Here is a 25,832-nt window from a genome sequence, read left to right as displayed (position 1 = left end):
TTCTAAAAAAGGGAGACTTTAGGTTGAACTGAAACTGTGAAATATAGGTAATGTTAAATAGGTTCCGATGGGTTCAGGACACTATAAACATGGCACAGTCACAGTAACTCAAAAACAATGCCAACCTATATATATGAACCTAATATTTCAAGACTAACCAATCAAAACGATCGATAAGGAATTGGACATGGAGCATAATTCTAAGTTGAGAAGGCCACACAAAATTTTCAGCAGAAAAGCTGGATCTCCGACACACAAATTGCTGCCGCGTTATGACAAGTTACTCCTAAAAAAACTCATGACAGATATAATCTTGAAACTTAAGATGGCTTGCAAAAAGTTCTCAAATTCATCCGTTAAAGAGATTAGCGAGCCCACTTAACCAAAGTCACTGTTTCTATTGTGAACCATACCATAGTTAATTAGGCCGCTTAACTGTTCCATAACTTCGTCTGCAATTCCCTATAAATTAAACCTGCAAAATATTCAGTTAATACCCATTTCATTATGCTCCAAAACATCTCCATTCTCAAAATCACAAATACTGGTTTTTGCTAATAGCATTATGGGTCCTCCATATCCTTTTTTCTTCAATTTCTAAATTGGAATTTCTTTCATGGTAAAACAATAATTTAGCATGCCTTCAATTAACAAAAGGCAAAGACTTCATATTTATGTCGATAATTAATTCCTTAAGAGCAGTCCTGTGTAGATAGAAACATGTGAATTTTACAGTCGTGATCTCATCTTAAGTCCTAAAATTAGCAGATACAAGAATATAGAGCAAAGTGAAAACAATAAGTTGCCGATATACAAATGGAAGACCTATAATCCACAATTAAATGTGAAGGTCGCAAACTGAAACCAAACACAATAACATAAAAGGGAATCCACAGAATTTGCATTAGAATCAAAAGATATGTGCTGCTTAATCTGAGAAAGTTGCAGATCCACTATCTCATTGCGAACAAATTAAGCCAGCGCGCATCTAAAGAAAACCATTGCACACTCATTCAAATTCTTAAACGCCATAGTTGATAAAGATCTTAAATTTGGTGAAGCATAAAACTTGGAAAATACACAGATTAAGGGTTTCACAATTCCACTTTGTTTGTAGCATTCGAGAGAATCCTATCAAGACGCGTGATCCCTTCATATTATTTAACCCTAAACTCCAAATACTCCGATGATCATAGAAACAAAAGGCGAGATCCAAGGCGAAGCTTTTACCGGGAGACCGAGGGGTAGAGCGATCTGCCTAATCAGAATCGGAGGCGGTTTCTTGCTTCTGGAGGCGCTCGAGGGCCTTCTGGTGGGCCCAGGTCTCGAGAGTGAGGTCGGGCTTGGCGTTGAGGCCGACGCCGAGGATGACGATGGCGAGGAAGGAGGTGATGTAGCAGGGCAGCTCCCAGTCCTCCCACTCCCTCGACTTCCCCGGGGGGGGCGGCAGCCGATTGAAGATGTACCCCTTGGGCCGCTCCTCCGTCCCAGGGCTCGTCCACCGCCCAGCCCCCTCCCCGCCGCCGCCTCTGGTCCGCACCGCCGCCCTCAGCCGCTGTCGAACCATGCCAGCCACCGCCGCGATTGCCTTCGATGGAAGAGGAGCCATCGCGGTATCTGGTGAGTAAGAGATGGAGGAAGATGACCGAGACACCTTGTTACGGTCGAGACTTAGCCCTAGTTAAAGCGATTAGAAATGGGCCGGGCCAAAGCGCTTCTCTGGGCCACATCTCAAAGAGAAAAATAAAAATCCTTTTTCCTAAATTTAGATTAAAGAGAAATATAATTAATTCGACATATTTAAAGTACACGATATTATTATTCATATTTAACATGCTAATATATTTATTAATTTGTTATGCTAAAATACATATATTTGTTTTTAAAAATATCTACCATGACATGTCAAGTTAATTCTCTATAAACATCTAACAAGATTGTCAACTACATTTGACTTTTGATATCATATTTCGTCTTCATTATTTATCTTTTAAAAAATATTAAAAATAAAATAAATAGGACATATCCTTGCTGTTGTAACAGTTTGAGAAATATGAAAGATAGATACCAAATGCAACAATGGTAAGTCAAATTGGTACATTCTTCAGCAAGAAAAAGGAAATATATGTCAAGGTATACATTTCCAATCATTTACTTTTCCAGCAATGCATGGCAAGGTGATGTGGCTGTGCCGATCATATGCCATCTTCTTCATCTTGAAGCAAGTCGGCAAAAATTTTCCAGCAACATATCTGCTGGTTCGAATCTTTGTTCCTACTAGCTACATGGAATTAACACACAAGGTTTTAGATATCCATAACATGAGCCCTCCCTCCACACTAGCCAAAAATATCTTCCGACGAGAATAATCGTTGGCTCTCATCCTCACTCGAGAGCGGGTACTGAAGCTGCTCATAGTTCAGCTGTCTGGATGCTTCATACAGAGCAATTCCGACACTGACGGAGAGGTTCAGGCAGCGGACATATGTTTCAACCATTGGAATTCTGATGGTTCCACCACCGAGGCCTTCTGCGCTGCAGTCAAACAGAGCTTCAGGTGGTAGTCCGCTAGTCTCCGAACCGAAAACTAGCCAGTCACCTCGCTTGTAGGTGAAATCCTGGAGGTAGGGTGAGGCAGATCAAGCTATGCATCCAGATCAAGAGACTACTAAATTTACAGCACTGCTTTGCAGAAACAAGGATACTCTTACATGCAAGCTATGAGTACAGTTAGAAAAGTGACAATTTAATGCTCGTGCATATTCCTTCAGACACTCCAAGGATAAGAACCCTAAACTATCTCTGAAACTTTAAGAATCTACCATGGTACCAGCATTTAATTCAAAGCTATCATCCATGGAATGATTGACATTTTGAAGAGACAATGATGTAATGCATACTCCAGAAAGAAAAGGTAGTTATGATATGAAAAGAACTTTGAGAGATCCACTACAAGTACCCAGTTCACTACTCACCGAGTGGATCTGTGTGCCTCTCTTGGTGAATGCTAAAAGCCGTTTTTCACCATCCTGAGACAAGTTGATTAACACATCAAAGATCAAATGAAGATAAAAGAGTGTCATGATATCATCAGCTAGAAGAGGAATTACCTGTTGTCTGAAATATTCTTGAAACTCGGCCCAAGAGGTGTGTACTTTAACAACCACATATCTGTTAAAGTTAGTTTTAAGCTTGGAAAACTGATCTCATGATTAATTATCATCTGATTTAAATAGTTTTATTAATAAATTTTTAATTTTACAAAGAATTTCATTGTACTCAAACATGTTATCAAGCAAAGTATGAGTCCAAATGTCCCCTGAACTGCTTTAGTTACACAAATTTTTAAGATAAACTAAAACTTTCTCCTCTGTTCTTAAAATTCAAATTTGACACTCCTTATTTACAGTTAAAGAACATTACAAAAAGCATGAGGTAGGAAGCACACAAGCACATTGCATAATCCATATAACTGCAGGATACGGCCAATAATCCAATCCAGCACGCTTTAGTTTAGAATCTTCTATTGTATATCCTAAGGGCTGGAAGAAAGAGAACCAGTGAGTGACAAGCAACATGGACAAATATAAGTCATTAAAAGAAAATTAAAAAACCATAACTAACAGCAGCAGCTACATGCCTTCTGACAACATAACTAATCTGAAGTTCCAATTTTATTGCCCTTCAAGAAATTATCATCAGATAATACTTGAAGAAACATGTCCCCAGCATACATCTTACTTGTTCAAAGGATAGCTCCTCTTGTTCTTCAATATGCAATAGTGCATATTTCCATGCTTTCAATGTGGTCTGATCACTAAACCTATTCCCTTGACTTATAAACCACCCACATCACATTCAGAAAATCTCTAGTTACTACTGTTTTTTCTTTTTTTCTTTGGGGTTGCGCGTTTGTGTGGGGACATCCAAACTTCGCAATTCACAGGATGGTCAGCTGTTCTTCATATGTATGTTTGTGACATCAGTAATTAATCAATAGCATGATAAAGAGAAAAAATAATCACAGAATTTTGAAGTCAAAATTTCAATTTTAAGGACAATGCGCACCAACCTTACCCCAACAAGATGCAGACCAACAGCTGATGCTGCACATGTTCTGGCAATGGACCCTGTATTTCCTGGAATCTGCATATCATATCTGTCATCAGAAACACATTTTGTTCTCGTCCAGTAGTCCCAACTAATCTTCTTTAGTCTTGGTTCACAGAGAAGCATTTGGAAGGTTAAACGAGACATCATTTCAAATAGAAATCTTTAACCTGAAAATAGCTGAGAATTAAGTGTCCATACAGAAATAGTTCAACCTACTTCAGCAAATCATGTAATAATTTTCCTTGTACCAATCATTATGGCAGAACTAGCGATAAAGGAGGCTTGTGCCAATCTTCTATATTACTCACATGTAAACTTCCAGGTAGTCACCAGGAGACTTCTGGTGATTTGAAGTTCCTTTTAAAGAATCATTAATTTCATATTGGAAAACATGCATAGAAGATTTAACGCTTGGCATATTTCTGTTTGAATGATATCCATACATGCTGAATCCAAAATTTGCAGGATCAGCATCCAATTAAAATCAGACATAAGTATTAGGATCTAAATTAGTTAGATTAGCCAAATTGGATTCAGTATCAAGTCTTCCAACATAACTAACATAGATATGTTCAGACGGGAAAGAAGCTCTGATCGACTTTAAATCAGATAAAATTGGCCTTTTAAGCCAGTCACAGGCTAGTCAATTGGGAATCGCTGGACACCAAGTGGGAATCATGTTGAAGAATCATATAGCTAATAATGTCTACACAGTACATTCTATCCTTCTGGGGACAAAATTCAAGAGTTAAAATTACATACAAATCTTGAATGAATCTAGAACAAGCAACTACATGTTAAATCGAATCGAGTAAGCAACAAAATGCTAATTATAGGAAAATGTCCAATATTCATTAGAAACAAGTTGATAGATTGTTAAAAGCAATAGCTCGACGACATAAGAGAGCTTGCACAAGTACCTGTGGAGAAACAAGCACTACTTGAAGAAGCTTGTTGCATGAAATGTCATTAACAACTCCAGGAGTGCACCTGGTACAAGAGTTTGCATTACCATTTTCAACTGCCAAAATACGAAAGAGTGAAATTTCAGCTTCTAAAGCATATCAGAATGTGTTCATTAGTTTGCATATCAAGTCTTCCCATCTTTATAAACGATTAAGACAGAAATTGAGCTACGTAGCAATAGAAACGACACAAAGCTGATCTATGCGTGTATGTTGAGGGTTCAAGAGGATGCATACCCGAGTAGGAGAGAGGCTCCGGCGAAGCAGCGGAATGGAAGGAGAGCGAGTGCCGTTTCTGGAGGGTTCTCGGTGGGGAAAAGAGTTTGCGAAGAAGGCGGGGAGAACGAGTAGGAGGAGGGCGAAGGAACACGGGCGAGCACCGGAGGTGGAGGGTCCTTACGCCGCCCACCCCCATCCCCCCACCCCAACACGGCGTCTCTTCGAGTGAGAGGAACAAAAAAGATGGGGAGGGATAAGGAGAGGAGGGCCGATTAGGAATTTTATTAGGCCTTCTTGCCTCTTGGGCTGTCAATGGCCCAAAATTAGAACCGGAATATATATATATATATATATATATATATATCGGATAAAGATGACCTTCGCCGGAGGCATGGAGGTCAGGAAACTCGACCCCCTCCTCCACATAAGGAATATAGGTAAGGCACTCAACTCCCTCCGTCATCCAAGGTGTGTAGGTCGAGAAACCCAACCAAGTCGAGAAGAACACAGGCCCTCTATGCTTGAGGTGGGTCCCTCGATGATAAGAGGGGCATGTCGATGATGGACTGTCATTAGTAGCATTCGCATCCCTTGTTAGGAGGGTCGAGAAATCCATCCCCCTCCTCTGCTCGAGACATGGAGGTCGAGAAACACGACCCATTTCTTTGTTTGAGGCACAGAGGTCAAGCACACAACCCTCTTTTTTTGTCGCTGACGAGCTGCGGAGATTAAGGAACCAACCCCCATCATTGCCAACCTCCACGCTCGAAGGAGGGTGGAGTTCACGTTGGCAAGGCCTGATTTGCTATCGACAAGAGTCCGTCGGCGAGGAGCGACCCTTTGTCGAGGGATGAAGATCGTCGATTCAAGGTGTGGGTCGAGCACCCCCTGATCTTGTCGGTGTCCGACTAATGCGTAGAGTCGAAGAACCAATCGAAGAGACATAAGCTTAATATGTCGGATGAACCAAATGTCGCACTTTGGATCCCTCTTGCGAGAGCCCCCGAAACATGCCCTAGGGGGACAAATGATAGGGAGAACATTTATCATCAGATATGTGGCCTTTATGTAGTGTCTAGAGTAGAAGGAGAATATGAGGCCACCCTTCGCCTATCTACCCACGTGAATAAGAATCGAAGGCAAACAATTATAGAGTATCCTCCCCTTGTTGCCTGCACGGATAAAAGGCTAAAAGGAGGTTATTAGAGATGGTTAGAGACTGCCTTTATAGAATATTTTATGAAATATTTTACCCTTTTACGATCATATATAAAACCTCATCTTCAACACAATAAAAAGGGGATCACTTGACCGCTAACATCCACACTCATCTATCTTAGGGTTACTAATTTAGGCGTCAGAGAAATCGGGTTGGAAAACCTCTTCCGATCTTGGTCTTTATGCAGGTGATATCTCATGAGCTCGACGTTTTTACCTCGAAGGCACATTGGACAGTCCTACACATATGGGTTCGGACCATGTCTAAGTGCTTTTCCTTCGTCTGTTTTATGTCTATGGCTGTGAATGTTAGTTCGATCGTTTGTGCTGGAAGACAGTAGGAGAATCGGGCAAGCTGTACCTGTTCATCTGGCAAGCAGAAGAAAGATCTGAATCCATCAGCTTGAGCTGTATAACGGACACAATGGAATCAGATTTGTTTCAGCATGGATAAGATTGTTACCAATTTGAGAGGCTACTGAATTAACTAAGAATCTACATGCATACAAGATGCGTGTATTCTGAGTTGACAAAGAGCAAAGTGATGAAGGTACAAACATCAAGGATCAATCACATGTCAAACTGCTCCTACCCAGCACTATCTGCATTGGATCACACAAAAGGGAAAGATACGGGCAGTGACATCTATATAGTTCACCAGCAAATTGTCCATTGTGGAGTCTTGTGTTGAACACAATATGTCCTAAGGTTGACTTGCTTGATGAGAAAAATTAGGAAACATTGAAGACATTGGATGCTCTGATAAGAACTGCAAATGATAAAGCAGACATATGTTTTCATTTTCCCATAAATGGATCGCAGAAAGAACCTATCACATCTGAAAACAACACAAATACATTCTATCATCACTTTCAGTCCCACTTCATCTGTACCACACTACTTATACAATTGTTAGGCGAAAATTACAGTTGTTTTATGAAGCCTGTACCTGACAGGACAACACAAATTTAAGATGGAACACCAGTTTCAACAGCTCATGAGAACACAAATTCCATCAGAAAGAACTAAAGATGATCGATTACTTTGCTAATGAGAGAGACTCACAGAGAACCCTGCACTTCAGCACTTTGTCTTGAATGTAGAATCCTGGCATAACCATGATCTTAACTTGGGCTGCAATATGCGCGCGTTTTTTGTCCAAAAGAATGTCCTCCATGTAGAGGGGATCAAAGATTCGGTTCTCGTCAACTCGCAAGATCATCAATGGTGGGCTGAAGGAGAAGGCAAGCAGGTGAAGCAACCAAATGAATTTGGCAGCAATGAAGAAGCACTGGAGGAGCTGTTCAGGCCACAGTCTCGACCAGTTTAGCAACGAAGCAATGCAGCTCATCTTTTGGTCACAAAACGTGCTGAAATTTTTGCTGTAGTACTTTGTTCCCTTGTGAAGTACCTCATTCCAGCTCAAGTTCCGTAGTGCAAGGAATGCCGAGTAGTTCTCCCGGCGTTCTTGCTGTGGGTCTAGAAACTTTGGTGAGCCATTCTTCTGGAAAATGCAGTTCTCAAAGTCCTGATATAGACATTGGTTTATAAGAGCTTCAACATGGTATAGCATCACTTTCGAGTGTTTTTTACTTGATGACATCTGTTGATGTTGGAGAAGCAAATTTAGCTTCTCCATCATATCACATTCAGTTTCTTCAATGTGGTGGATCAGCATCTTGCTAAACTGTTTGATGGAGAGCCTGGCTTCTGATACTATCTGCAGGAAACCTTCCATCATTACCTCATGGCTGACGGGCATCAACTCGTCCTTTACACAACCACTGGTTTTTGTTCTCTTCGGCAAGTTAGGCCTGTCCGTAACCTGGCAACTTTTCACATGTGCTGCCTGCTTCAAGGCCTTCTTCAGTTCCTCACAATACATTTCCAAATTGACTAGCTTTTGTTGCAGCTCCCCAAACAAAGACCTCATTTTTGTAACTTCTGCGAGTGCAGCATCCTTGTTCTTGTTAGCTTCAAGCAGTTCCTTCTTCAGTGATTCAAATGAAAGTAATCCCCAGTCATTCAAGAATTGGGACATCTCTTCAGATTCTATTGGGTGTGGCAACATCTCTGGCTTGGGTTTCCTTTTCGATTTCGGAAATAACCATGACAGAACAGGCCCTCTGTGCTTTGTATGCACATGTTTTGATGTCCCTGTGTCATGCAAAGATGTCGTGCTCAAAACTGTCTTCAGGTTCCTGTGCTCCCTTTCGGGTTCCCTACTAATGGTTACAGGCTTGCATGTGTTGCACTTTTTGATGGTTTCATGCTCGCCGGGACTGCTTCTACCACTAGAGGAAATGTGGGTATCAGTCACCAGCGAAGCTTGCAAAAAGGAAATGTGATTTATGCATGAGCTTCTCTTGGATAAATGCTCATTCTTTGAGCAAATATTTTGCTTGTTTTTCTGGGCATCTATGTTTATTGTTGCATCATTTTTGCCTTCTACCTGAATGGCACTCCAGGTTTCCGATAAGCTTCGGGTTTCAGGACGGATGTAGTGAAAACCTGATAAGGATTCTTCTTCATAACTCTGCCAAACACAGAAAATAGAAATCACTATATAAGAAAAATAAGGAAAACATTAGGAAACAAGCTAAACAACATTTTTCTATAGTCATCATTAATTCAAATCAAAATATCAATATCTCTTAATATGATCCTTGTAAGTTGGCCGAAAATTAAAAAAAGGGATAAGCTGTAATTAGATCAGACAAGTTAGATCTCAGAATCTTCAAAGTCTTGATTCTAGTAGGACCAACACCAGAAGGTGAAACAAATGAAGAACATGCCCGATAGCAATATACCAGTAAGTAATATGGTACGCGACACAAATTTTAGAGAAAACGAGTTGCATACTTAAGTCTAGCCGACAGTACTTTTCTGCTAGTCATTTGGTTACCAGAGGAATATTATAAGATTGGATGAGCAGAACAGGAAAGAAATGAGTTCAAAGAATAGGGAATTGATGATATGCCCTTAGAAAAAGAGAACAAACCCTCACAATTGTTATTGCAGAATACAATTATCATCCTTGACACACTACAAATCCAAGAACAACAATGAAACTTCATGACCAATTAGCTACTCAGAATCTACCTCTTCGTAGCGAAATTACCACTTTACGCAATTTAATTGATGCAATGATATATTATCCATATGAAGAAAAAAAAAAACCCATTTCATTGATAAAGTGGGTCATTCCAGCTGCAGGGGCTGTCGGAAAGAATCACATCGCGACCTAAGAAGAGTGAACTACAATTATCCAAATGGCAAAAAGAATTGTGATGGAAGAAATATTTTCTCAGGGAAAACATAATGAGCTTTGTAGATATATGTCGGCTGCTAGTGAAGAACTGTAGTTTTCATATTCCAATTCCCATTCATTCTTCTGAAGGATTCCTATTATGAAGTCGGATAACAAGAGCAAATCTATTGCAAAGATGCAAACAGAATTTATACCTGCGGAACATAGAACATCAAGAAAATGAAAGCTCGTCACTCCCCCAAATGTAAATTATGCAAATACAAATATGGATCGAAAACGAGTTTCTCCATAAGGCCAATCGGTAAAAGACTTGCCGCTCATCATTATTTGGGTTTTGTTTCATTTTTCCATGGGGGAAGCAAGGAACATGTCTAGTTATACTAGCTGGTGATGTTCCCAACAACGAGGCTTAGCACTGCTGGAGAAGCTACAAAGATTTCAATGTCGGTGAGCAACCAGAAGAATGAAAGAATTACACCAAAATTGCTACGATACGTCTCCACTGTACCAAAATAGCACAAGCTAACAACACGAATCCACCAAGCTCAAGCCGAACTACAAACCTACTGTGAATTATCGCAAGAAAAATGGGGTAAAAGGGCAAGTAGAAGGTCATCGAGTTCCTCACAGGTGTGAAGACAGGGTAATCTTCGGCGGTGGAGTGCGGATTAGAGTGGCGCAGAAAAGAAGCGGCACCGACGGGCGGGCCGAGCACAAAGGGGCCACCACCAAGGTTGCGCCTCTGTAGCAACTTCGCGTGCAGAGACCTCAGCTCCGCGGTCTTGGCAATGACCGCCTGGAAATCGTCGCTCTCGGTTCCATGAGCCTGAGAAGACGCGGTAGAAGAAGCCATGGAGCCCAGAAACGCCTGGTGACTGAACTCAATAGGACATGGGATGGGATAGCGATCAAGACGCTCGTAGAGCAAGCCAACCTCCACGGAAGACCGACAAGACTAGATGAGGAGGAACAGGGAGAGGAAATCTAACGTTGGAGTAAAACTGCACATATCTCCCAGAGGTCAAACCATGTCTGCTGGGTCAAACCATGCACTGTTTTCTGCTTCTTTTCCACATAAGTAGCATCTCCAAGACGAATTCTTACCTTTTCTTCACCTGAAACACTGCAAGATGATTACAGTAGAGATCAAGTCGTTGCTTCTCTCTTCCGTAGCCTTGTAACTACACTGAAGAGAGAGAGAGAGAGCGATGAAGTCATCCTGACACTGTCGGCAGTACTAATAGCATTCATTACACTGTCATGCAAACCTATGGATCATATATCAACGCATTAAAAGGTCGACAAATTATCTCCCCAACTTTGTGCCAGTAAGCAGCCTGGGTTTTACGTAAGAACGAGTACAAGACTTCACTATCAGCCAACGAAGCCATGGGCCCTAGATCGAGGTCTGCTGTTTAATGTTGTCCATTTGGTGGCAAGCGGCGAAGAGGTCTATTGGAACCTTACGATCATATAATGCCACAATTTCATCTGTGTGAAGGAAAGCTGCCCGCAAAAGCAACAAGATGGTGAAGCCCCAGTGCTTCTTGTCAGCAAATGAACAAGAGACAATTCCACCTGTACGAAGCCAAGGAGGAAAGAAGGGCAAAGCCCTCCCCATTCCATGCCTTCTTGTCTCTTGTTTTGATCAAGGATTGGACGGATGCAAGCAGCAGTTAGATTAAAGCTTACAGCGTCCATTTGCTTCCCCAGAAGCTCCTGAACTCGTTGCAGTCGTAACTTGAAGCTGGAGAGGTTCACTGTCATGGCGACATCAAAAGATTGAAGCTTGTAGGTACTGCAGACTTCTGCCGTATAATAATTCTGCGCCATCCCTGTTGATGTTAGGAGCTATCGACGAGGGTGTGATTAGCCAGAGAGAGAGGCAAGGCGACAACGACAGCAGATGATGGTTAAGAAAGAAGAATCCAATATGGTCACAACAGAGTCCTTCCGTGTTCACAGAAGAGAACAATATGACAGGAACTCTTGAGATGAATGGTCAGTTTGCTCGACCACAACTGTTACCATGTGAATGTCCATTCCATGAAGAAGATAGTGACACTGTCTTCTTTCAATAATAATTGTAGCATTGGCTACTCTTCAGAGACAGGTCCATTTGATGAGATTGATTCTGGGAACGAGGGATTCATTTCTTCTGTCAATATAGTAGTAGATTGCAGTTCACGTTAGAGTAGTTTCACTCCCCAATCTATCATCCTTATCAACTACATTTACCAGCAGAGGATAATACGCACTGTTGACACCAATTAATTCTCCTCAGTAGTAGAAATAGTTGTATTTTCATTTCGATCAGCAGCCATCATAATCCAAACATATTTTAACACCAAAAACAAATGGTAGCATACTGAGAGCATCAAAATAAGTTGAGACACAAACATACTTGTGAACATCCAATTGTTTTGCATTAATTACCACACTATTCTTCCCAAAATACAAAAAGATTGCAAGTCCACATCCAAAACACATGCTTGATAGCTCCAAGAGAAGGCAGACAAGGGATGTTCTACAGAGACCAGCGCATCACCTGACCGGATTCATCATATGCTGTTCCACTTGAGCCGTGGAGGCACTGCCCGTCGCCATGCCGAGCTAATTCTAGCATGCCGGAAATCTGACCATCACCAACCTCAGCCACTCTACCCACCCCGCTGGCGATGTGTTGGATATTCTGAGGGTTAGGCCTGCCTCCATGACCAATGAAACCCCATGATGTTGTCATGCAATTATCTGATACGGTCGACCGAGCCATTGGGGTGCCGTCCAAGCAACTGCTTACCGAGATAGTCGGAACCTGGTTCCTGGCAGTGTTGTGATTCCATGGCTGGGTTGACAGAAGAGAGAGAGCACAGCTGGAGTCTGAGGCTCCTGAGAGACAATCACGGAGCGGAGGTTTAGTGATGGAGTAGAGGGGCCCCTCTAGATGTCCATGCATACAAGGATGAGCCCCATGCACCACGGCTCCACTTGATAGAGGGTATAAGACTCCGAGACAGTGGTTGCCAGCCACCCAATCACCAGGCGCAATGGTCGGCCAAACATCTCGTGTGGTAGTTGAAAACCTCGGGCAGCTAAAATCAACTGGAAAGCTTCTGGCTCTGCCAAGTTCTTCTATAACAAAATAAATCAAACATGATGATGAAACACGCAGTCCTAGAAATCTAATAAACTTATTACAAACATGTAAATGTGATGAAAAAAAAAAGATGTTTCAGACCATGGAAGGATGGTGTATGATGACAGTGGCGTGATGCAAATGGCCCAGGAGGTGGTGGCTTCCTTCGACGTTCATTATGGCCTGCCAGCCGTCTGCGGCAACTGCGTTTTCCTTGGTCAAATTCAGGTAATTGGTGAAACCTAGATTTTGGAATCACAGAGTAACAATTTATTAATAACTTGGTGGACTGGCTAATCCCTAGCTCACAAAACCAGTAGAATGAAATGAAAATGAAACAACAAAAGATGATGAAGTGAGAATACATACCGAAATCTTGGAAGTAAGAGAACAATTTTGTATTTTTGTTCTTAATGGTGGTTACAGGTTCAACTTATAGATAATTAGTTAAGAGTTGGAGTTAATGATCATCACAAGTTTCGAGTTTCCTTGGATCAAGTTAAATGTTATCCAAATGATATTCCTCACAATAATCCTATCAAATTATAAATTCATGTCAACAAAGAGCTAGTTAAGATGTTCAGTTGACAATTGATCGTTTGATAGTCAGTCCATTAGTGAAATTATGGCTTAAACCATTAGCGAAGGCACACCGGGTGCAGCCAAAAACAAATTCGACAGAGCTTGATAGAACATATATGATTAACCGACACAGAACAATTAATGCAGTATAGGATCTTAAAAAAATCTTTTTAGGAGACTCATAAAATATTCATAGTTATAACAGATCACATGTGCAGCTTTACAGACACTCTGCAGGTTGTTGAAATTTTCTCATTCACCAGCAATTAATTTTAGATTGTTGAAAATTATGATCACCAGCGATTTATATACCACCAATTTATTTTAGATCACCAGGTTGTTGAAAATTATGATAGGACCAAAGTTTCTAAGGTCAAAGGTTCAATTAGTATGAAAATAGGTTTCGGTACACATTGTTAACATATTTTGTATTCTCTCAGCCAGTAAAGTTACTTCGTAAATTTAAGAATTGTGTAGTATGTCGTCTACTAATCGGTTGGCAAAGTGTGAAGAAAGAGAGAAATCACATGCAAGTGCAGCCCTTTCTCAAATAGTGGTAATAAGGAACTACTAACTCAAAATCAGACCAAATAGAAGAAGAAGAAGAAGAAACCAAGACAGAAGTTAAAAAAAAACTATATTGAACTTCTAGAAAAAAAAAGAGAGAAAAACACTTATAATATCTTAAACTACTCTTAGACTTAAGCCCTATAGGCCTGAACACTTGAGACTTGGATGCATCTGCACATGCATATGTCATCTATTTATAAGTATAGAATAACAATTTAAATCAAGCAACTCTTGTCTCTAAAGCTCAATCTAATCAACTTATTTAAAAGATAAAAGATAAAAATCTTAAAATTCTCTAAAATATAATACTTTAAATCTTAACACAAAGATCAAAGGGTGAAAGAACTAATGTAATCTGTCTCACTATTTCTGTATCATTTTCCTTAGTGTCTTGACTATTGACAAAATCATGTACATATGCACTTCAGTGACCCTTTATCTTTTTTTTTTTCTTGTTAAAAAAGAAAAGGTGCAAATATGATCCATTTGCATTTATAAAATGAAAAAGAAAACGTGATCAAGATAAACTATAAGCTAGTGAAACACATGAAGATAAGCAACATACTGTGGAGGGCATTATTCACTATGGAAGAAAAGAAAAGGATTCCAAAGTCCTATCGAACTTGAAGTAATTTCACATACAGGTGATCTACATGCACTGAAGAGTCAAAACAATGTCAAAGCACAATCTTACAGAAAACAAACTCAATGTAGAGAGAGTATTTTCTGTGACTCAAACCCTGACATTGGAGTCAGGGAGCAACCATTCTGTGCCTAGAAGACCCACACACAATCTCACAAGGAATGTAAGACTTAACAGTATAATATTCCTACAAGACAGAATCTCTATGAACCAACACATCATAAAACAATGATATCAGACTTATGAGGCTCTATAAAGCTTGAATCCATTAATAGACTTCTTTAACAAGGTCATGTGTCAAATTTAGGAGCTGTACATAGCAATCCTTTGAAAAGATAAGAACAGGATTCAGATGGAATTAGAATGCTCTTACATGCCAAAAGTTAGCACAGTTTCAGTCAAACAAACTTCCAATCCTTCACCATCACAACCATAAACAGCAATACTAGTCAAGTGCAGAAAAAAAAAGGATGGACATGATCAAACTTGGCCATTTTATTTCATAATTCAGAGATTTGCAAAACCAAGCTTCTAAGCTCATAAAGAAAGAATTAGAAGTTAATAGTAGAAAACTAAAATAAAGCAAATTCAGAAGAGATAAAATGATCGATTGAATCTTCCACTGCCAATAGGTAGCATGAATGTCGTTCTCAATACATGTTCCTCCATCATAACATTATTTGCATCTATAGGAGCAAGTCAATCGATGGATCATGTCTCTGGGATACCCCGTCAACCCAAGGTTCCTCCAACATGAATCTCTCTGCCAGTTATGATTTACCACCAGCCCAATAATTTTCAAGAGATGAAGATCAATATGAAAAGATAACCTAAAGTTCCTCCGACATGAATCTCTCTGTCAGTTATGATTTACTACCAGCCCAATAATTTTCAAGAGAAGAAGATCAATATGAGAAGAGCCACATGAACCAAATCTCAGAAAACAACAGTTATTAATGCAACAATGACATCCTGAGACAAAATATAGCAGCAATTAAATTGTCAGTATGACATAATTCTTAAATCCAATCACCAAGAAGAGTATATTCATGTAGCAGAATTTGCTCCAAAGATCATTTTGCAATGTATTTATAGATGATTAAGCTATCAAGCAGAAGTTGCACATAAGTCCACTTTAAAACCAACAAGGAGAGGCTGTATCCAAGTCTCTTCAAAACCAATAATTAACATGGTACATCAATTAAGACATTGATTTGTTACAAACTCAAAAGTTAAAGTTCCTCCACAACACTTCCATAGTTTATAATTAAAAAAATCATTTACAAATTGAATCAGAAATAGAAGATAAAAATGAGTGGTTCAACCATTATAAAAAATGTTTTAAACCCCACAGACCAGCATCAAATTAGCTAGACTAACAACTATCATAATACACTTTGATGCCAAGATTAAATATGTAGAACTCCACAAGAACAAAGTACCATGGCATCACACGTGCTTTAATGTCCTATCATGCAAATAATAGAAACAGCAAATAAATGAAACAAAAAAAAAGCCAGGCAGGGCCAATGCTAAGAATATTTTGTCAACTAAAAGCAGCAACAGAAACCCTACAGCCCTTTTTTCTTCTACTTGTTCATTTTTTCTTTATCTTATAATTCTTTCACATTAGATCAACCGCATCATTAAACAAAAAAGAACATAATTATATTGGGATATCAGACTATGCTGTAAAAAATAAGGTAAAAGGAAATAAATTATAACCAGGAAAGCAAAGAAAACAAATCCAAGAACTATAAATTACAGAACATATATAGTAATATCAAAATATATTCTAATAATATGTTAAAATTAAGTAATTATTAGTAAGGCTACAAAAGATGAAACACCCAAAAACATTCATGAACACACAGTTGAACTACATCCAAAATATTTGTCCAACATCAACCTGCCAAAGACAACTTGTAAATTGAAGTAAAGACAGTAAAAAAGGAAAATAAATAAAATGTCTCCACAAAACAACTTAAAAAGATTTCATCAGGTCTAAAATAAGCTCACAATAGACTTCTACCACTTTTCCCCAGCATCTTCCTACCTAAACTTCACAATAAAATTAAACCTAGATATAGAAATGAAGAACAAAAAAGAACAAAACTTTTTTTCAGCCTCCAATACCTTGGAGAACGAAAAAATAAAAAAGGAAAGGGAATAGCTTGAATCAAAACAAACCTGCTGCACTGCTGGCAAAATCTCTGCTCCAAGCCTGCAACAGTCACTTTTGGTGCCTTTGAATGCATCCCACAGACCTTATGCTTACAGTAATAAGTTTTCGCCCCAGTGAGATCCACCTTGCAGCCATCTACCTGACACCTAGGAGGCTGCTGCAGCCCACCCTTCACAACCCCTCTCATTTTCTTCGTCGGTGGAGGCGGTGGCGCCGCCACAGAAGCCGGAGCCAGGGCATCCTTGGAGGAGTTCCCACCACCATCCTCAAAGTAGATCTTTTTCCCGAACTTGAGCCCATGGAGGGAGTCGCTGGAGCCAGAGGAGGCCCCGGAGACCCCAACCGAGCTGGAACCCATCTCCATTGCTGGAACCCCCTCCAACAGTCCTTGCATGGAGTCCGACACCCGAGAGGAACCAAAAGGGTCGATGGGATTCTATAGAGGATAGGTCTCACGAGTCCCTGCGGGGTAAAAGAAGGGACCCTGGTTCTTCTGCTACGTCATAAAGCTGCCAACTGCCATCCTAAGCTACCACTGTACAGCACTGTGATAAATCTGGCAAACATATCCAGTGGGAGCAATGAAAAGTAAGAGATTGTGATGGTTTGATAGCTAAGAAATGTGGAATCTTTAATTGAAATAAGCATTGCTTGGTCTTCCAAGAGAGCATTGCTTGAGTGGACGGGTGGCCTTGGAAAAAGCAGTCTTTAAGCAGATCTCTGTACTTTTCTGCTTTGAAAAGATGGGTTTTTTCCGCCTCTCACATTCTTTCCTCTCGCAGAATGTACCTCAAACAGCTCTTGATTGATGGAGGCTTCTGGCTTTTTTTTTTCCTACTTCTTACTGCCTCGGGAAGTGACGGCAAATCTAGCAAGCAAATGAATAGATTTGCTGGGGAGTTTCAAGTCTCAACTTCACCCGTTTGCGCATGAACAAGGTCCGGCCGGTACTGAGAAGGACTGAGCTAATCCAGCGCTGCTACAAGTCTTAGTCTGGGATTGGGTCTTTGAAATCAGTACGTCAGTTCTTCGCCATGGCGCGATGCCTGGGCAAGGTGTGCTGAGGCGTCGATGTGCTTGATCCGGAACGAACTCGAAGGTAGAACAAGAGCAGCGGTACTTCGACTTCCGGTAATGATGCTGGTCGTGGTGTTACCCAACAGAAGGTACAGGAAAAGGATCGGTGATCAAAGTACAAAGACTCTTGCCTAAATAGGAGAGTGACCACTGGATCGAAACTTGAAGAACATGGAGGAAGACTGTTGCCAAGAAGAAGGCGGAGGAGCAAAATTAATGCGCAGGAATTCTTTGGCATCCTTATCCTAATCAAACGAATTGTTTTCATGATCAATATTTGTATTTGTTATTGTTGTGATCATACTGCTCTTAAAAATACCCAAATGGTTAGGAAAATAAAAGAGGGGATAAACTCTTCCCCAAAAGGCTGCTCAATTAAGATTATATACATTGAGTTTTCATCGGCTTAGATATTCAGATTCTGCAGTACTTTATTGTTGATAATTCTTCACAGTCATATAAATATCTACATATTAATCTCATAGTTGCAAAATTTATACAGATTCTTTTTTTTTTTGTTTTTTTACAAAAGATAAAAGATGAAGATGAAATTAGAGCATAGGATCTTATGATAAATTATCAAACTTTTTATCAATTAATATTTTAATATATTATATAAGATTTTAAATGAGTCACGATAAATATTTATGATATTATATATAAATAATTCACTCACATGTGTTATGAATCTTTATGTCGTGACCGAAATGTCAGTATGGTTAAGTCCAATTCCAAATACCCACGATGATGCTCGGACAGTGAAAGCGAGTGTCGAGTTGAGTTAGGTTCTAGCCTTATCTCTCAAATGCGATCTTCTCTCTTAGCGAGTGATTTATTTTTTCGTCATCGAGCTCCTGCATACAGACTGAGGTTAAGCTAGAGTTGAGTGGAATAAGGAAAACTTGAGTGTTCGAAGTCCACTGCATTGATTATGGGGGTTGTCTTTTATACCTGCAAAAGGGGTGGTTAGTCGTACATGGTCCTTTAATGACTGTCAATTCCTTGGAATGATGGGTTATACCTTGTGGACGAGCGTCGATCAGTCAGCGCCATGCGGCATTGTCCTAAGTTTTACGGAACAACTCCATGGTGTTCGGCGCCGAGCAGAGTGGCTTATATCTTATGGACGAGCGTCGATCGACCCATATAGATCGACGTCGTGCGACGTCATCCTAAGTTTTCCGAAATGACTTCGTGGTGTTCGACGTTGAACAATGCGGAGGTTATGGTTGTCTCGTTCAAAGTATCATGTCGAGTCAGCGTGGAGATACCTTGTTAATCTTGTCGCAATCCCTGTCGGCTGCCACGTGTATGTGCTGAAATGCGGCATATCAACCAGCACCGAGTCCATCTACATATTTGAAAGTAAAAAAGACGTGAGCCAATTGCATCTATTGATTACTTTCGACAGTAGCGTCAGTGGCATTCGGCAAATAAAGAGCTGAATGACATTTATGTCACATCTCGACCGTCCGTTCTTATCAGGCCCATTTTATGGCCGCTGAGAGGCGGCCGAGATGGGCTTTTGCTCAAACTAAATATGTCAAGGTTAGGCCGAAACTTGGGCTGACAGTTGAGCCGGCTCCAGAGTCACGGCCCACCTATCGAACGATCGTGATCGACGTAAGCAGAGGTTTCGCGGATCGGACGGCAGTGATTCTATGGGTCCCAGTGGAGAAAACCGCTGGCCCATCACCATTCACGCGCCCTCGACTCGACCGCCCGGCTCCGCTTCTTCGCTCCGGAGGCCATTAAATATAAAAGCCCCGTAACCCGGGCATTACTCGCCGGCATCATCGAAGCCCAGCCCCGATATACACTCGACTTGAAGGGGCGATCTCTTCGTTCCCATATAACTTCTCGTCGCCCTCCCCTTGTGGTTCCAGCTACGAGTCTGGGGTCGTGTTCTCAAGGGAACGCCTCCGATCTGGCTTTGATCGGATCCCCCGGCCCTGCGATCTCTCATCTCCGTGGCCCTCTGGAGCTTCTGGATCGATCGCCTAGGTGCGCAGATCTCGACTTCTTTACTGTTTTGTCTCGATCCGATCGGAGACCGGAAGGTGAATCCTAAGGCCGATCCGCAATGCATGCGTGTTTGCGGCGTGAGGCCGATTCATAGATCAGACTCTTGTTGGTTGTTAGTCAGGTTCAAATCATTGGTTGACACGAAATGGATCGATCGCTTACCATTTTACCAAATTAGACGAAAATTTCAATCGTGCTCATACGTTCTTTTAGTTCCACTAATGCCGGACATTATTATTCTGCAGTCTGAAACGTTGCAGCAGCTGATCTTTATTACTCATCAGAAGTGGAATCAGGCACTAACTAATCCTTTTTGCTAGTTTTAAAAAACCTGATCTTCTGTAAAAAGGCCTTCGTGGAGATTAGGTATTGAGGTTTTGTTGCAGAATTTCCTATTTGTTTTTGCTTTATTTTGTTTGAAGGTTTAGACCTGATGCAACTCCTTTCGCGACAGAAGTAAGCATACTTAGGAGATTAGATTGGTAGCACCCTTAATCATTCCAATCATGTGGATGTTCAAGCCATTCACGGGCAAAGAACCTGTTGGTCTTGAAGGCCGAACAATTGATGTTGGTAATGTAAAGGTCCATGTTCGGAATGTCATAGCACAAGGGGGGTTTTCCTGTGTCTACATTGCCCTTGATCCTGCACAATCATCTAAACAGTATGCCCTGAAACATATGATTTGCAATGATGCCGAGTCATCAGATCTTGTCATGAAGGAGATCTCTGTGATGAAGCTGCTCAGAGGGCACCCTAATGTTGTTACCCTCATTGCGCACACCATACTAGACATGGGCTGGAGGAAGGAGGCATTGCTTGTAATGGAGTACTGTGAGAAGTCTCTGGTTACTGTGCTAGGAAACAGAGGAGCTGGATACTTCGAGGAGAAACAGATCCTCTTGATATTTAGAGATGTTTGCAATGCAATTTATGCCATGCATTCCCAATCACCACCAATTGCCCACAGGTATTCTGATACATCAAATAATTTAGATGTTTTATTCTTCCTACCATAACAATGTTGTGTCAATGCATTAGCTACATGTTGTATCGTATCTAATGATTAAGTTTGATTGTTTGTTATGGAGTTTGAAGTAAATTGTCTAAATATATGAATTAGCTGGTGATGTTCTTACCTTCTTACTGATTTAAGACTTGGATAGAAGTTCTTTATGGCTATTTGTGATATAATGGTGTCTACGCAGTAGCTTTTTCCCCTCTATCAAAGAAGTCGAGTGGCTGCATTGTTGTTTATTTTGTCTTGCCTTGTTGACAGCATCAGTTTGAACGTAACCTACAAAGATAAAAAGAAAGTGCTTCACCATCAACTGTTAAGCCACATCATTTCCTCAAAGTGATCAATATTTTTGTCTTTTACATTTCACTCTGCTTAAAATTTCTCATGCCAAGTATGTTGTCTATTGAGCTCTGCAGGGATTTGAAAGCTGAAAATGTGCTGCTAGCTCCTGGTGGAGCTTGGAAGTTATGCGACTTTGGCAGCACTTCTACCAATCATAAATGCTTTGACAAGCCTGAGGAGATGGGAATTGAAGAAGACATTATCAGGAAGCACACAACTCCTGCATATAGAGCCCCTGAGGTTTAATCAAAGAATTGCTTTGATTAAATTATTGAGAAGAATATGTTTTATGTTTAACGAAGAAAATGGTTTTGATTATTATTCTTTTACCTGATACAGATGTGGGACCTTTTCAGAAAGGAAGTTTTATGTGAGAAAGTGGACATCTGGGTTAGTAATTTAAACAGAAATCCCTTGCCTTTGTCATTTACAGCTTCTCCTTCTCCCACACATAATGCTCTCATCTTTCATCCTACAATATTTTTTTTTTTTTGCTAACCTAATGATATTATGTCTGCAAAGTTAAAATTCTCTATATATCACATTTTTTATCACCTTATCATAGCTACCACACACTAAATTAAGCAATTTCTTCATTTGGGTGATTTAACCAATTAGTGTAACTATTGTACTTCAATATTTTTGCTCAGTATATAAATGCTTTTGCAATTAAGGTGTTGCTTGTCTCCACTTATTTTCATGTCTGGTCTCTGTTTAATTTTTACTCTTTTTTGTTTTAACTAGGTTAATATTTGAAGTCCTCTGTTACTCGTAGTCTCATAAGTTGGATAAGAGTCTAGGGTCTAACTTTGTTGCTGGATTTTTCCCTGAAATATTTAGAAGTTAAATGCCTTCTATTCCAAAAAAATTTTGGAAACAAAGTGTTTGCACTTACCACCACCCTCCTCCCTCATGCACCAAAAAATAAACTAAAAAAATATCAAACATATTTCGTGAACATCTCCCAAAATTTTTAAGCCAAAACCATAACTGTTGTTGAGTTATTCCAGTTGTGCTTAATAGAGATGGTTAATTTTCATTTACTGTCTCCCACAAGTACGGAAACTGAATCTTAACCCTTACAATATCCCCACTCTCACAAACAATAGCATCATGACACTTTGACACAACAAGAGAGGTCAACTGCTGCTCGTTTGATTTCCGAAATCTCACTCTCGCTTTCTTCATTGTCCTCACTGTCAGCACTATTAGCATTAAGATGCTCTGAGCTTATCCTATTAACTCCCCATGTATATAGGAGTATGATAAAGCTTATGTTCACATCTTTCAGGCTCTTGGATGCCTTCTATATCGAATCTGTTATTTCAAATCTGCATTTGACGGTGAATCAAAACTTCAAGTCCTGAATGGAAACTATCGCATCCCCGACTTACCAAAGTACAGTGCTTCTATGACCGGCCTGATCAAGGACATGCTTGAAGCTTCTCCAAACACCAGACCAGATATCATGCAGGCAAGGGCTTTGCTTGATTGGTCATTCATCTCCATGAAACTAGGTTAGTTATAGATTGTTGCATATGCAACAGCCTTAGAGCTGCAGTAGATCTTAAATTCCTATTACTGATTGTGTATCCATCTGGCAGGTTTGGTTTCGTGTCAATGAATTGCTTCCTGAAGAGTTGCAGAAGCATTTACCTGATGGCTGTGCTGAAGCTGTTGCCATGCATCGATCTCGTTCAGATTCACAAGATCAAGGTAAGAACGTGCTCCAAATTCTTTTAGCTACTGTTTCCTTGTTTGTGAGTGAATTATGATTATGAATTATAAATGAGTGAAGGGACCAGTTATATTGATATTGTGATTGTACTTTATAGTTTATATATTATTTCGCTGGAAAATCTCTTGGGAGAAAGAAGATCTTCCTAAAGCAAACACTGATATGCTTGTTTGCTTCCAGAAAAATCCTTTTTAAGAAAACTTCTTTGTATTTCAAGGACAACCTCACTTTTGTTTTTCGTAATTAAACCTTTTGAGAACTTGAAGGAAAAAGTCTACTTGTTTTTTATTCGCTAACATTTTTTGGATGCTATAGAAAAGTTCTATTTGCACAATGTTTTTCTACATTCCAAATAAATAAAATGAATTTATACTGTTTAAAAAGACACCTCTTTTCCTTATGTAATGATTCCTTGAAGAACAGATACCAGCTTTCTTTGAATTTATAGATTTTATCTACACATGTAGTGATTCTTAATTATGATGATAATGGTGATTTGAAAATGGTCTGCAGAAGTCTCAAGAAAGACTTCTTTGATGCGTCGAAGGAGCCCACCACCGCCACCTTCCTCACAAGAATCTGAGGATACGCAACACTCTGGACCGTCTCAAGATGCTTCATGGGAAGGGGGGCCCATCGGTGCATTTTGGTCCACCCAACATGGGAAGGATTCAGCGGTTATAGATAATAAGAGATCTTTCTTTAATGAACCAGTCAAACAAGCAGTGTCAAAGCAGAATCACAGTACCATTATAAGCAAAGATAGCCCTCCAAGGGAAAGCCATGCCCATCCCCGACAGCCAGGAAGGATTGAACGGGGAAACCCTGCTGATGAGGACTTTGAGAAAAAAATTTCCCAAGAAATGAAGCATTGTTCCCAGAGGCCAAAGGTGTTGTACCCTGAGGAGAAACCAGCTTTTGAAAATGAAACATTCAATACTTTCGTGGCTGATTTTGATGTCAGCAAGTTGAACTCGAGGAATATTGTTAGTGACAACAAATCAAGGAAAGAAGATCTGGAAGCAGAAGTCGGTAAACTAAAAGAACAGCTGAAGCAAGCCAACTTGGAGAAAGTAGATATGACATCCAAATATGAAAAGTTATCTGCCATCTGTCGCTCTCAGCGACAAGAGATACAGGAGCTGAAGAGTGCTCTTTCGGCACTAAGCCCATCACTACCAAGCAAAGATAGGTCAAAGAGTCACAACCATCCTGGAAGCTTGGAGTCTGCAGCTCTTGTACATATTTCAGCAATTACTTGTTTTGTAACGTTAGATGTTTGAAACTTTGCATGCCAGCTTCCCAGTTTGTTGATTCATACTAACCCCTCATCATGATGCCTGTGCTTTTGCAGCCAAGGGACAAGATGGAAGGAAGTGTATGGGACCTTCAGCAAGGAATGATGTCGAACCCTTCTGCATCATCACACAGACCAGAGCTGAAGACATGGAATGCTTTCCATGGAGAACCCAAAATTCAGGCTGCACCAAGAAGCAACCATCCTATATCTTCTGGAGCAACTAATGTCCCTCAAAATGTTACGCCGGCTGCAGAGCACTCGAGACATCGGTGGGGTTTTGATATGGAAAATTTTGCTGATCCATCTGGTCCACAAGCATCCAGGATTTCTGCCGAAGGAATTACTTCCCAGAGGTTTAACGGTGGGGCAACAAAGAAAACAGAATCTGAGCAGCCTGCCGGATGGGCCGGGTTTTGATTTGCCTTCCGAAAATAATCTCGAGCTAATGCATAGTGTCTACATGATATGATACTCTCGCATGGTTTGCACGACAGCAATGAGCAAGGGAACTCATATTTTGTACCGCCTGTCATGTTGCTTGTGGGGAAAGGTTCGATGAAGGGGATATCATTGGCAAATCAAGCTTAGGGTTCTTTCTGCCCTTCAGCGTATCCTGTGGAGGGGAACTGCATTTTGCTAGGGAAGATGATTTCTCTTCTTCGGGAGTTAAATTCTGGTAAATGGTGTTTGCTGTCCGTTTGATGTTGTGTTAAATTGATTGTTTGTGCTTCAGCATTCTCTTATAGAGGCCATGATACTGACTCTCGTCTTCTTCTAGCCTTTCCCGCTACATATTTTTCCGTTGGTACTTTTATCATAGTCAGATATCTCAATCAACCAATTCAGGGTGTCCATCATTGGACTTACCAACCTGAGGTTATTATTATAGAAGACGATGGAAAATGTATGAGATGATCTAGTCTTTCACAGACTTAATGTGGTGAATACATACACCAGCTTTTTGAATGAGTGCATCACGTATTATGGTGTACAACGATTTATCAGAAAAAAAAAATCTTTAGTTTTATGCTTTTATCAGATAATAGACTATGCTTTAAAACGTACCGAATACGAGTCAACAGAACTAAACCTCTTTAGGGACATCAAGTATCAGAGTGGCCGTATGATTTATGATGAGCCCAAAGGCTGAGCCTAAATTAAATCCGAAACATTACCGTAACGCAGAATCAAAATCTGAATTAATAGAATATATATATATATATATATATTATAATTTCCATTGCCATCCTTCTCACTCACTAAATTATAAAAATATTATTCATATATTTATATAATTATTTGAAGAAAAAAAATTATTAAATAGTCCCATCAATTCACGTGTCGTAGGTCGAAAATTGAGTCGATGTGATCTCCGATTCTAATATCTATGTTGTGATCTCAGTGATCATCTCACCAATCACGATGAA

The 25,832-nt window shown here is 40.2% G+C and overlaps 5 protein-coding genes across 7 annotated transcripts; 1 reads left to right on the top strand and 4 right to left on the bottom strand.

Annotated features, from left to right (window-relative positions):
* Window positions 1-989: 989 nt before the first annotated feature.
* Window positions 990-1,650, bottom strand: LOC103990876 (uncharacterized). The gene has a single exon (XM_009410162.3). The coding sequence runs from the start codon at window positions 1,607-1,609 to the stop codon at window positions 1,259-1,261; it is 351 nt and encodes a 116-aa protein (XP_009408437.2). The 5' UTR covers window positions 1,610-1,650; the 3' UTR covers window positions 990-1,258.
* A 433-nt stretch (window positions 1,651-2,083) lies between these two features.
* On the bottom strand, window positions 2,084-5,537 carry LOC103990877 (uncharacterized). Its single transcript, XM_009410164.3, has 7 exons — window positions 5,316-5,537; window positions 5,034-5,134; window positions 4,078-4,146; window positions 3,484-3,542; window positions 3,111-3,171; window positions 2,976-3,029; window positions 2,084-2,618 (listed from the first exon to the last, which is right to left on the bottom strand). Exons 1-7 carry the CDS (start codon window positions 5,491-5,493, stop codon window positions 2,340-2,342), a joined length of 801 nt encoding a protein of 266 aa, XP_009408439.2. The 5' UTR covers window positions 5,494-5,537; the 3' UTR covers window positions 2,084-2,339.
* Window positions 5,538-7,291: 1,754 nt separating this feature from the next.
* On the bottom strand, window positions 7,292-10,868 carry LOC135616551 (IRK-interacting protein-like). Its single transcript, XM_065115855.1, has 2 exons — window positions 10,415-10,868; window positions 7,292-9,051 (listed from the first exon to the last, which is right to left on the bottom strand). The coding sequence occupies exons 1-2, from the start codon at window positions 10,637-10,639 to the stop codon at window positions 7,555-7,557; spliced, it is 1,722 nt and encodes a 573-aa protein (XP_064971927.1). The 5' UTR covers window positions 10,640-10,868; the 3' UTR covers window positions 7,292-7,554.
* A 1,301-nt stretch (window positions 10,869-12,169) lies between these two features.
* LOC103990879 (squamosa promoter-binding-like protein 17) lies at window positions 12,170-18,309 on the bottom strand. Of its 2 annotated transcripts, none has more exons than XM_009410167.3 (3): window positions 16,908-18,309; window positions 13,025-13,164; window positions 12,170-12,915 (listed from the first exon to the last, which is right to left on the bottom strand). In XM_009410167.3, exons 1-3 carry the CDS (start codon window positions 17,294-17,296, stop codon window positions 12,314-12,316), a joined length of 1,131 nt encoding a protein of 376 aa, XP_009408442.2. In that variant the 5' UTR covers window positions 17,297-18,309; the 3' UTR covers window positions 12,170-12,313. The 2 variants fall into 2 exon arrangements, with proteins under 2 accessions (XP_009408442.2, XP_009408441.2); XM_009410166.3 differs by having other exon boundaries at window positions 12,170-12,918; window positions 16,908-18,303.
* Window positions 18,310-19,781: 1,472 nt separating this feature from the next.
* LOC135616550 (uncharacterized) lies at window positions 19,782-24,970 on the top strand. 2 transcript variants are annotated; one of them, XM_065115853.1, is made up of 9 exons: window positions 19,782-19,983; window positions 20,250-20,370; window positions 20,459-20,974; window positions 21,442-21,607; window positions 21,707-21,757; window positions 22,659-22,841; window positions 22,972-23,083; window positions 23,619-24,343; window positions 24,460-24,970. In XM_065115853.1, exons 3-9 carry the CDS (start codon window positions 20,511-20,513, stop codon window positions 24,820-24,822), a joined length of 2,064 nt encoding a protein of 687 aa, XP_064971925.1. In that variant the 5' UTR covers window positions 19,782-19,983; window positions 20,250-20,370; window positions 20,459-20,510; the 3' UTR covers window positions 24,823-24,970. The 2 variants fall into 2 exon arrangements, with proteins under 2 accessions (XP_064971925.1, XP_064971926.1); XM_065115854.1 differs by having other exon boundaries at window positions 19,844-19,983; window positions 20,462-20,974.
* Window positions 24,971-25,832: the final 862 nt, after the last annotated feature.

Source organism: Musa acuminata, chromosome BXJ2-7 (assembly GCF_036884655.1).
Source record: "Musa acuminata AAA Group cultivar baxijiao chromosome BXJ2-7, Cavendish_Baxijiao_AAA, whole genome shotgun sequence".
Taxonomy (NCBI): Eukaryota; Viridiplantae; Streptophyta; class Magnoliopsida; order Zingiberales; family Musaceae; genus Musa; species Musa acuminata.
The sequence above is the reverse complement of the archived record's forward strand: the minus strand, read 5'-3'. Positions and strand labels throughout refer to the sequence as shown.

Coding starts and splice junctions, on each gene's coding strand:
- LOC103990877 (XM_009410164.3), bottom strand. CDS start 5,493: ATGGGGGTGGGCGGCGTAAGGACCCTCCACCTCCGGTGCTCGCCCGTG. Junction 5,135..5,315: donor GGAGCCTCTCTCCTACTCGG/GTATGCATCCTC, acceptor GTATTTTGGCAG/TTGAAAATGGTAATGCAAAC. Junction 3,172..3,483: donor GCTGGATTGGATTATTGGCC/GTATCCTGCAGT, acceptor TAACTTTAACAG/ATATGTGGTTGTTAAAGTAC.
- LOC103990876 (XM_009410162.3), bottom strand. CDS start 1,609: ATGGCTCCTCTTCCATCGAAGGCAATCGCGGCGGTGGCTGGCATGGTT.
- LOC103990879 (XM_009410166.3), bottom strand. CDS start 17,296: ATGCAAGGACTGTTGGAGGGGGTTCCAGCAATGGAGATGGGTTCCAGC. Junction 13,165..16,907: donor TTTTGCCAGCAGTGCAGCAG/GTTTGTTTTGAT, acceptor TCCAAAATCTAG/GTTTCACCAATTACCTGAAT. Junction 12,919..13,024: donor TCATACACCATCCTTCCATG/GTCTGAAACATC, acceptor ATTTTGTTATAG/AAGAACTTGGCAGAGCCAGA.
- LOC135616550 (XM_065115853.1), top strand. CDS start 20,511: ATGTGGATGTTCAAGCCATTCACGGGCAAAGAACCTGTTGGTCTTGAA. Junction 20,975..21,441: donor TCACCACCAATTGCCCACAG/GTATTCTGATAC, acceptor TGAGCTCTGCAG/GGATTTGAAAGCTGAAAATG. Junction 21,608..21,706: donor CTGCATATAGAGCCCCTGAG/GTTTAATCAAAG, acceptor TACCTGATACAG/ATGTGGGACCTTTTCAGAAA.
- LOC135616551 (XM_065115855.1), bottom strand. CDS start 10,639: ATGGCTTCTTCTACCGCGTCTTCTCAGGCTCATGGAACCGAGAGCGAC. Junction 9,052..10,414: donor ATTACCCTGTCTTCACACCT/GTGAGGAACTCG, acceptor TGTGTTTGGCAG/AGTTATGAAGAAGAATCCTT.